Below are 11,466 nucleotides of genomic sequence, written 5' to 3'. Positions count from 1 at the left end.
CCGGAAATGTGTGAGTTTATCACATCTCTATCTGTCTTTCCATCTGTCACCACAACTCTGTACCTCTCTGCATTTGTTCACTCACTTATGTTGCTGCGCACTAATAATGGAAAATGATAGCACTATCTTGCAAGGTGTAGTTGTCACCTTCTATTACAAGTTTGGTCAAGGGGTTGGGGATAGGATGCTATTTCTGGAGCATGTGGAGGGGGGAGAGGAGTGGGGCTGGGGAAGGCTCCCTAGACGTATTTTCCTTGGCATTATTTCATGAGAGAAGTTTGAAAATCACTACCTGGAACATAAACCACAAAGTACTTTCTGGTTGGACAGAACCTTAATATTGCTGGGAAAAAACCTTTTTGTTGAAGCTTTTTATCTTGTACTCATCAGGACAATTCACAAGAATACCAAATATAAAGGAAACAACAATTTATACTATATGAGAAAAGAATGTTGATTGGTTGGCAAGTGAACTCTTATTGATGGAGGCATCGCCATGGAGAATGGTGATAATTGATGGTGACTGACAGTTAACTGCCAAGCATCAATTTGCAGCTGCATGTAACCATTTCCTTATATGTCTCAATGGGCTGCATCCTGCACTCAAATTCACCTTCTAAACGGAGCAGTCAAATGAACTCCCTTTCCTTGACGTACTAGTTGAGAATCCGCCAGGGCATTCTCTACCATGAACTACCAGAAACCTACTTTCACTGGTCAATATATGCGTTGAGACTCCTAAAGTTCCACATGCTGTAATGTTCTTATCAGCAACCTTGTAAATAGGACCTGAGTCATTTTCTCATCACGTAAGCTTGATGGTGAAATTGGCACATCAAAAGCACACTACAGAATAATAGCTACCCTGATCAGATCATTTTGTGCTATCTATTGCGCAAATTCATAAATGGGCAAAAGGTTGTCACTTTTGACACTGAGAAGTGTCCCGTGCACCTCTGAGTACCATGGAAGGGCAAGGTAGCTCAAGCATTTGAGCAACAGGTGAAGATAGCTGTTTCATGCCGCTACTATGCAGTAGCAACACAAGTGGAATTCTCCATTAATAGGATGTTGCTGTCAAGCCAAAAAGACATTCTGCCTATCGCAAAATGAGTAATGTGGTTTATGAATTTCAGTGCTAGTGTGATGTAGGTACATAGGCCATCCATCCCAGTGACTGGTGGATTGCATCAAAAGGCATGTCCCAGCCGCTGTTCATAATGGGCAAGGTATAGACCATACCCAACCAGCCACTGCTTATAAAACTCCAAATGCAGTGTTCAACATTAGATATGATTCTGTGATTGGACAACAATTGCTAAACAATCCTCAGTGTGCCAGGAATTATGCTGACAATTAGTTTAAGATTGTCAGCTGGACTTGCGGTGTGACGCAAATGTGTTACTGGAATGTGTTAACACAAAGGGCCCTTTTCTTTGCACACAGGAAGACACACAATGCACCTGTTTCAACTAAACAAAATGAGCAACAACCATTCGCTGGTTCATTCCTCAGGACAAATCCTTGATCAGAGTTAAACTGCTGTCTTAAATTTCAAACTATGTTAGGCAGTTAACTGTCAGTCACCATCAACCAGTGCTTTCTCCATGGCAACACCTCTACAAATCAGAGTCCACTTGCCAACCAATCAGCACTCTTGTCATACAGTGTAAATGGTTGTTCCCTTAACATTTGGTTTTCTTGCAAATTGTCCTGACGAGTGCAAGATGAAAAGATTGACAAAAAAATCTATTTTCAGCAACAGTCAAAATATTTTCTCTAGACTTAATCAGAGTAGAACTGCTGTGTTCCTTTCTACCATCTGGATAGACACAGCATGGCACAAACTTGTCTCAGGCCAGTCTGCACACTTTATAGAATCTACTGTGAAAGCACTTTCACACATTCTGACATGAGAAGGTATTTTCTTAATGCAATTATTACTTGTTATTTTTACTTACCAAAATCCTAGTGACAACACTGTGACAGAATGTATATAATCAGAGGGAAGATCTGGAACCCACACATTTAAACCCAATTATGGATTGTTTATTGGGATTTAGTGGAATAAAATATGGCAGACTTCACGTACATAAGGAGCTAAGGAATTAAGAAAATTCATTAAACTCAGTGCCATCCTATACTCTTAGAGTATGCACCATCTGTACAGATTTTACATTTCAATATAAAATCCAAAGAATAGGCAGAAAATTGTTTCCAGTGCTTGTTTGCCTATGTATATATATTCTGAATCAAGAGCCAAACTTCATTTTATACAAAATTAAAATTTGTTTTACTCCTCTTCCCTCCCTTCCTGAAGTACCTTTCCACAAGCGTTGGTTACCCTTACAGTATAGATTTTGCGCAGTGAGCAACAGTGAGCTGTTTGACTACGGAAGGCATCACAGCCAAGCCAATCCTACCCTCAGCCAATACCAGCATATGCATCACTGAACACAGTTCAGATGTTCCCTACCCCCCACTTCCCTGAGGAAAACTGCAGTGACCCACCCCCCCACCCCACCCTGCCTATCCTTGCCCGAGATTCATTAAGTCAGTGAAAACTGACGACATAAAGAGGATTCTGGTTTGGTTTTAAAAGTGCTTCTCAGCTGCCTATTAGTAACTTTTAAAAGACAATTCTTGACTTCTCCACAAAGACTGTGCTTGTGCTAATGTGGGTTCTTGCAATGGACCAAATGTCAATTGTCTCCGAGGTCAATGTTAATTTTGTCCCTGCTTTTTTTCAATGAAACGACTCCACTGCTCGCCAATGCTGACATTGCTGAGTGATTGAGTGTAAAGGAGACCCAACCTCACAGCCCTCTGCTAGAGATTAAATCATTTAAAAAAAAACATGTCCAATACAACAGATGGGGAACTGAAATAAAAATGATCAGAACCCATAGGGTTCTGCCATTAACAGGGTTACAGTGCATGATCCATAATGGACATCCCAATCTTATTGCTATCCACATGGACAATCAGAGTAGAAAGCAATTGGCAGCACTCCCCTTCAGCTCAGAGGCAGAGGCTGAGACTTTATCACCTTGCCCGTCCAATTCCAGGGCAGGTGAGCTTCCCAGAACAGAAATCTCCATTGAACTTGGGCAGGATTTTACAATCTCGTCCCGGCGAGGCCATAACATTTTGCCCATCGATTCAGGTCCAGATTATTGGGCTGCAGGTCAGATAAATTCCAGGTGCTGCGTGCCCACAATCTGGCACAAGAATAGACAATCTCAGAAATCTATAAATGGCAGCTGGTGTGCCAGAATGGAAGATATTGTCCTTGTGTGGAGTGGGGCAAGGACTGCATGAGGGATTAAGGCACATTGTTGGGAGGAGGTGGACCTTTAGTCTGTGTCTGCATATGCTGAACCTGACCTGGGAGTGTTTGCCACTCACACATAAGCTCGCAACATAAAAAAGGAATGTCCGACTTTCCAGCATCAATATTCCAAATCCAGTTACACATACATAGACAGACACACTCACACAAACAATCACACAGACACACACACAGATCCCCACACACTTCTATATACTGACACTCACACATTGACAAAGATGCACGCAAACACACATGCGCGCAAACACACACACGCAAATGCTCCTTGGCATGATCTGTCATACAGGCTCTTACACCCAATCTCTCAGGGTCTTGATTCACGTGCTACTAGTTTTAAATTGAAGCACCATTTATAAACAGCCATGTAGGACATAAAAGTAAAGCTTGAACACAAAATTCACTGTTGTGTTTCTGTGTGCAAGCAATTCTAAAGAATTCAGGGCATAATTTCCATTCAAAATATATTCACTTATTGTCGCCTCAAAGGAAAACAGCATTAACCTTTTCTCCTTATCTTTGCTTTCAATTACTGCTGTCAAAGCTGCTGACCAGAATTTCACCCACCTGACTATCGTGTGTGCTCATGATGACTGCTACTCAACCACAGGAGCCTACAGAGCAAAACCCTCATCCTGTTCCCAGTACAAGAGCAGCAAGAGCAGGGGCTCTGGATGACTTTGCCCCTCTATCATCCTCAGGGGTGCTGAAGCTGATTGGTGTATCCCTGGCTCTGCTCAGAGAGCTTGACAAAGACCAGGAATAGATCCCAGAACAGCTTCTTGACCGTTAGGATGTGCTGAACTCGTGCCAGGTTGCTTGGGTAATGTTAGTGAATGGAACCAGTGTGTGCCCTTCAGTGGATTCAGTAAGTGGAATGTGTGTGTGGAGGAGGAGGGGGAGGGAGTAGGGCAAATTCAGAGGTCAAGTAGAGAGCTGACCAGAACTCTCTGCATCACCTTGCAAACACCCCCCCCGCCCCCTCACTCCACCCACACCCATACCTGACCCCTAGAAATGCACTGCAACTGGAATGCATGGTGGTTGGGCTGGGGAGGTGGTCTTAGCTCTGACAAGACATTGCTTCAACAAAAGATGCATGTTTGTAATCAACCTAATTGCTTTGAATAGACTGTAAAGGATCTACTTACAACAACACTGATTATATCCAGAGGTGTACTTGGATAAACATCCTCCCCCCCCCGCCCCCCCCCACAGTGGAAGCTATACTGAACATAGTTACTGCTCCGTAAATAATTCAGAATTAAACTATTGTACTTACGACTTAGCACCCTGTCCCTGCAGTCCTGACCTGTCAGTGTCCACTCTACTGTCGTCACCTGAATGATCGCTAGCTTTGTCGTAAAAGGCTTCAGGACTTTCCTCTTCTGCTACCTCCTGTGATCTTGTACCCCTGTTGTTTTGCTGCTCAACCTTAGGTCCTGAAAAAGCCTGGCTCAGCGACTGCCACTGAGAGGCTGGCAGAGTTTCATCACCCTCTCTATTTGTGCACTGACTGATAGCTTCCCCATCAGGAGTTCCCTCAGTAATCAGCGTTTCTGTCACAGTCTCTGCACCCACACTGTGACCTCTCTGCCCTACCCTGCTGGTTTCCTTCTGGGTCGAGGCTATCGTCGGTACAGCAATTGGCAAACAGTTGGACGGTCCTGTCACTTTAAACAGCTGCTGGGTCACACAGTCAGAGCATGTGTATACAGTGTCACTCTCCTCCCTCACTTTATTCCTCATTTCACTCTGATAGTTATGGTCATTTTGTCCTAGCTTTGCTGCACACAGTGGCCCGCTCACCTTGCTGGAATGAGAATTAAGACTAGCTGATGGCAGCAGAGGTCCTGAAGGATGTCCTGGATTTTCACCCTCGTCACACTTCACTTTAGCAATACCTATACAGGAGTGAATGTTAACCATAGCTTGTGAGCTTTGGTCTATAGTGCAGCCTGCATATGACTGGCTGATTCTGAAATATTCTCTCTCTCTGCAGGTTATTTTCTCCCTGCCAATCGATGCAGTATCACTAAGTGGGTCGTTCTGGAAGGCACTGCAAAACTTGTTTACAGTTTTCTCGGAGGATCTGATTTGATCTGCTTTCAGTTTATGCTGTCCTGCATCCCACAACCTGGGGTCATGGTTTTTTACACTTTGCTCCTGAACCAACGGTTGTTTTGCTCCTACAGCAAGAGCTGCCCCTTTCCCCTGAATGTTTTGGCTGTTTGGGGTAGTATTAACCTTTTTGTCCTGAAAGATATCCCTGTGTCTGTCTGAATGACAATGACTGGCCTCCTTCTCTGGACAGTCTGTGTTGTCAACCTGCAAACTCTCCTGAATGATTCCAGCTTTAGTTTCTATTCTGGAAGCTGCTGCTGATTTTTCAATGACGTGTCTGTGTTCAGTCTGACACTGCGAACTGCAGGTATCATGAACGTCCTGGAGCAAACCCTTCCCTCTAACTTCAGTCTCTTTTTTAGTGCCTGTCCTTTCTGTATTTCCATGTAAATTCCCAGTTGCAGGCTCATCTTGCAGGTGATGTGGTCCTTTCATATTAATGCCGTGAGATCCCTCAGCTTGCTGTGAAAGGGGAGACAGTGTCCTGCCTTGGGCTGCCATTTCTGACAATCCACTTTCTTGCCCTTGTTTGTTAAATCCATGCACCTTGTTTTGGTCATTTGCGAGCGTGTCCAATTTGCTGTTCACTCTGGCCTTTTCAGCGAGAAACCTCAGAATTTCCTGCTCAATCCCATCGTCGCTGTCTGGGGAACTGCTGTCACCCGCTTGCACATTCTTCCAAGTCAGCCCATCAGCAGTGCCAGATGGAGCACCACACGACAAAGCAATCTTGGGCTTTCCGATTCTGGTCACTTTGCTGCTGCTTTCATTTTCTGACTGCTCCCTTGCCCTCTTGTTCCCTTTGTTCTTGAAGTCTACATAATGCCTGCAAGCTGCCTTGTCACTTTTTGATAAGCAGCTTTTTAAGGGGACATGGCTCGCAGTGAGACTTTCTTCAGTGACCCTGAAAGTTTGGTTACCAATTCCTACATTTTGCTCTGAGTAAGTAACAACTTCTGCTCCTGTAAACCGCACTCGCTTCTTTACATCTCTTGATCTTTTCCCCAGCTTCTTTCTGGTTTTCAAGAGATCCTTTGTAGCTGTATCCAGATCCTCATCACTATCCAGTGAGCTACTCTTCTCATCTGTCTGCCAAGAATCATGGGTATGCTTACCACGGGACAGTTTCTCTCCAATCCATTCCATGGGAGACAATTTCTCGTCATCTTGGTTGACAGTCCGGTCATGCCAGACATTACTTACATCAAATATATCCTGTTGTGCTGAGCCATCTTTAATCTTAGAGGTGATGGTGCCATTTTTAGTCAATGCAACAGGTGTCCCACCAAGTTCGGGTGGTTGACTCTCACTCAGCTCCTCTGTTCCAAGCTCGTGATCAGTGCTGACGTTATTCTTCAGCTTTCCTCTTTGCAACGATGATGTCTGAGACGAAGATGAAGGCAAAGAAGAGAACAAAGATGGACATTCATTCAGACTGTCTTCTCTCTTCAGTTCCTGGGGAAATGTTCTGTCCAATTTACTCACAGCTCCGACTCTGTCTGATTTCTGACTGCTTTGGTTTGCCTTCAAAGCCAAGTAACTCTGAATTTCTTTTTCAATGCTGTCACTGCTGTCTGCAGAACTGTTTTCACTATCCGAGGAAGACACAACTCGCTTGGAGACAGCAATGATGCTCTCAGTGGTTACCTTGCCTTTGCCTGCTCGCTCTTCCCTTTCTGAAGGAGCCCTATCTATCATGCTATCTGATGATGGCTGGGCTTTGGTTACAAGAGACCCTTCCCGTTTGGGGGTAGATTCTGACAAAGTCTCAGCTTGAAATCTCTTTTTCCAACCAAGTTTAGAGTCCGTGGTATTTGTCTCCCTTTGTGTTACAGAGTCATCGCTGGACTGATCGCTCGAGTCAGTATTGGAAAGGTTGCGTGGACAGAATTTTTCAGGCTTTGAAGCACAGCCTGTCCACTTCTTGCTCACAGCTGCTTCCAGTGTTTCTTTCTCCATGCTCCCTGCTTGCAAAACTGAATCAGCACCTTTTTGAGTGCTGGGGGCCTTGTGAGGCAACAAGCCTAGGGCAATGGCAACATCCTTGGCTTTACCTTTCCTCTGTTCCAACTGGTAAAGCTGAATGGCTTCCTCAATCCCATCATCACTACTAGAATCAGACAATTCTCCACATGCAATAATGGGATTGACCCTTGGCTCAGTGAATTCAGTACTGAGGCTCCAGTGGGTATTGCTGCTTTTGTAGAGTTCCTTAAAGCGATTACTTGCTCTTGCTTTTTTCCCACTAGCTAACTTTTTATTACCTTTTGGATTCCCTTCACTGCCTTTCTCAACACTGCTGACAGCTCCAGATTCCCCCAAATGGCTGGATTTACTGCTGCAAACCTGAGAGTTGGCACTCATCACTGACTGTTTGACAGGATGAGTTTGGTTCCCTGTGCTAGATTTGGCACATCTCTTCCTTTTCTTCTGTCCCACCTTTACCAGATTTTCTTTCTGTTCTGTGCTCTTCCCAGAAGCAAGCTCACTCTTAGGAAAGCTGGTGCTAGTGCTGCCAGTTTCCTTATTCCGCTTGTCTTGCAAGAACTTTTCAATCTCTGCCTGTATACTTAGTTCAAAAGAGTCATTGCTGCTGACACTGGAGGGAGACGAACATCTAGATCCTGCAGCATCCAGATTGACCATATTCACAAAGTCAAGTCCTAGTTTGTTTGGGCCTACTACTTCTCGCCCACACGAAATGCCATTGCTGACATTTGCAACAGAGGTTTCAATGGCTCCATGTGTCCCTGGAGGAACTTTTGTCTCATGGACAGCCTTTGATATGGGTGGATCTTCTGATTTCTTTTTCAAATATTCCTGAATTGCTTCTTCTATGTCTCGGTCAAGAGACTCGTCACTGTCCGAGTCCAGGATGCAATGGCCCAAGCTGGATTTCTCTGTGCCAAGGGTGCAGGGTGGATAGCCAGTCTTCAGGTCCTCCACAGCAGCGCCCTTTAAAACTCTGATGGAGGTCCCATCTAATGTGCCCTCACTCTGCCGTTTTACAGCTATGTTTGTCTGCGCACTACTGATGGGGTCATTGTTCATGGCACAAGGTGAGTCAGTACTTTGCAAGTTTTCTATGATCATCTGCACATTCACGTTGACAGCACTTTGCACAGCAGAGAACTCCTCACCAGAGTGAGAGAAAGTCAGAGGGAGGCTGAAGTTTTGGGATGGGCCAAAGGGATGCCAATCTGTCTGTACCGCAGAGATAGGTGCCAAATTCATGAAGAACATTATAGCAGGAAAGTGACAGCCAGACACGTGACCTGTGTTGCAGTTCCACTCACATCCTGTAAATGAAAGAACACAGGGAAAAAAAGATTATTAATGAACTGAAACAACTTAAATTCTTATGAAATACTCTTGTCTCCTGCCTCTGCCTATTTCCTGAAGAAAGACTTGCATTTCTATAGCACCTTTCATGACCTCGGGAAGTCCTAAAACATTCTACAGCCAATCAAGGCCATTTGAACTATTAGAAAAACAGCAGATAATTTGTATCTGGCAAAGTTTCATTGAGAACAATGTAAAAATACATTGATCATATTTTAATGATGTTGGTTGCTGAATAAATATCAGACAAGACACCAGGAACTTCCTAGTTCATCTATCCTACAAAGCTAAGGGGTCTTGGTTTAATATCTCACTCAATAAACAAGGGGGAAGATTTTCCAGCCAAGCTCGCCCCAAAACTGGAAAATCCCACCAGAGTTCAACGGGCTTTTGGATAGTCTGCCCTCCATCCCTCACTACGATTCCCGTGGCAGACAGGGCAGGAAAACTCCCCCCCAACATCTGACAGTACAGAATTCCCTGGGCCCTCAACTCTGGAATTTCTTCCCTAAACCTCTTTTCCTTTCCTCCTGTACGTTGCTCTTCAAACCTATGTCTATGATCCAGTGTTTGGTCATCAGTCCGAATATGTGTTTATGTAGCTAATTGTCAAACTTAATGATAATGTTCCTTTGAACTAGCTTGGTACATTTGCCAATGTTAAAAGTGCTATATAAACACAAGCCATTGTTGAAAATTAAACTGCTGTTAATTCGAATTGGTCGTCTCATAGAATCGGTTTAAAATGCAGATACCCTGAAAATCAACACTGGTTCTAAACAAAGACCATTCACTCAATAACAGCAGAGATGAGCTCACTTTACAATTAGAACCATTTAAATACTCTCTCCCTTTCCTGATGTGTTACTGACCCATTCAGGAATCTCTGAGGGTTGTATACGAACTACAAACTAGTTCAAAAGCAGGATTAAGACTGATATAAGGAGTTTCTGCACACAAACGTAACATCCAGATGAGTGAGTGGTGCTTCAATCCAGGAGCCAACTGGAGATGGCAAATTTGACTGGTCAAGGAGACTGAGCCAAATTTGGCCTATAACAGGGCTTTGCACCCTGACCTTGACACAGGGGATGTTCATTCTGTATGTGGTAGTTTTGAGGGTGTGGGGTAGAGAGACAAAGGGTTAGGGTCGATGAGGCCTCACTAACTATACTGCCAATTGACAAAGGCTGTTCAAACTTCAGCCAAAGTGGCCCCTTGGCCTTGGGTGGTCAGTGCCCAGGGTACCCTGACCTGGTGATGGTCAGTGCCCAGGGTACACAGACCATGGTGATGGTCAATATGAAGGGTACTCAGACCCTGGTGGTCAGTGCCCAGGGTACCCAGTCTCTGGTGGTCAGTGCCCAGGGTAGCCAGATTCTCGTAATGGTCAGTGCCCAAAGTACCCAGACCCTGGTGATGGTCAGTGCCCAGGGCAGTGGTCTGTGCCTCCCAAGGGGTGAGTGGCCGACCTCTGCGACGCCCCCGGAACTCCGGCCTTCCGCCCTGCCCTCAGCAGCCGCCCGCCCGCCCGCCTCAAACCCGAGGCCCACTCGGGGCCTCCTCATCCCCGGGCTGGGAGTGAGAGGACGGCGTGGGGCACCTCACCCTGAGGCCGGGGTCACAGACTGACATCACCCACTATCCCCCTCCACCCTGCCGGAGGTTAACAAATAAGGAAAGGGGCGAGGAGAGCGAGCGGCCTGGCCGCGGAGGACAGGCCCGAAGCCCGAGGCCTCGAGTGGAAGGCCGGGCCGGAGCGGACAACCCGGGAGGGCCGGGCGCCAAAACCCAGCGCGAGGCCGCGGTGATTGACAGCTCCCGGGGTGATTGACAGCTCCCGGGGTGATTGACAGCTCCCGGGGTGATTGACAGCTCGCGGGGTGATTGACAGCTCCCGGGGTGATTGACAGCCGGCGGCTCCCCGGGAGGGCCCCGCTGGCTCAGTACCTGCTGCAGCCACGCTGCTCTCCCCGCGGCTCCCGGCGAAGTTCAGGGCGCGGAGGCGGAGAAGCAAATAAATAAATGCATCGAATGGGAGTGAAGATCCGGCCGGCTGGGGGGCAGGGCGCTGCCACAAGCCGCGGGACAGGCAGCACACTGCACCGTGTGCAGCCGGGCTCCAAATGCTGCAACACAGCCAGCATCAAAAAGTTCAGGCAGCTTGCAAACCAGACCAGAGGAAGCAGAAAAAACTAACTGCATTAACTCATTGCACTCCACTCAGTGCAATGAGTTAATGTAGTTTTACTATTGAACAAGCTGTCCAGCTCTCTGGCCTCCACAAGACACAATGCATGTTTGCTCCCATCTAAAATCACCAAACAAGAACACGGTACAAAATACCAGCCATGGCTCAGTGACAGAATGCAAACCTCCAATCCACACCACAGTGCATTCATGGTCAGATTCCAGACTAATAATCCCAGTGCTGAGGGAGTGCCGCACTGTCAGAGGGTCAGTGCTGAGGGAGTGCCGCACTGTCAGAGGGTCAGTGCTGGGGGAGTGCCGCACTGTCAGAGGGTCAGTGCTGAGGGAGTGCCGCACTGTCAGAGGGTCAGTGCTGAGGGAGTGCCGCACTGTCAGAGGGTCAGTGCTGAGGGAGTGCCGCACTGTCAGAGGGTCAGTGCTGAGGGAGTGCCGCACTGTCA

At 46.4% G+C, this 11,466-nt stretch overlaps 1 protein-coding gene across 3 annotated transcripts; it reads right to left on the bottom strand.

Annotated features, from left to right (window-relative positions):
- Window positions 1-4,554: 4,554 nt before the first annotated feature.
- On the bottom strand, window positions 4,555-10,982 carry ppp1r26 (protein phosphatase 1, regulatory subunit 26). 3 transcript variants are annotated; one of them, XM_080212139.1, is made up of 2 exons: window positions 10,766-10,982; window positions 4,555-8,772 (listed from the first exon to the last, which is right to left on the bottom strand). In XM_080212139.1, the coding sequence occupies exon 2, from the start codon at window positions 8,714-8,716 to the stop codon at window positions 4,628-4,630; it is 4,089 nt and encodes a 1,362-aa protein (XP_080068265.1). In that variant the 5' UTR covers window positions 8,717-8,772; window positions 10,766-10,982; the 3' UTR covers window positions 4,555-4,627. The 3 variants fall into 3 exon arrangements, with proteins under 3 accessions (XP_080068265.1, XP_080068266.1, XP_080068263.1); XM_080212140.1 differs by lacking the exon at window positions 10,766-10,982 and adding an exon at window positions 10,222-10,600; XM_080212137.1 differs by lacking the exon at window positions 10,766-10,982 and adding an exon at window positions 9,688-10,206.
- Between the last annotated feature and the right edge of the window lie 484 nt (window positions 10,983-11,466).

This window comes from Carcharhinus amblyrhynchos, chromosome 25, assembly GCF_965287045.1.
Source record: "Carcharhinus amblyrhynchos chromosome 25, sCarAmb.v2.hapA, whole genome shotgun sequence".
In the NCBI taxonomy this organism is placed as follows: Eukaryota; Metazoa; Chordata; class Chondrichthyes; order Carcharhiniformes; family Carcharhinidae; genus Carcharhinus; species Carcharhinus amblyrhynchos.
The sequence above is the reverse complement of the archived record's forward strand: the minus strand, read 5'-3'. Positions and strand labels throughout refer to the sequence as shown.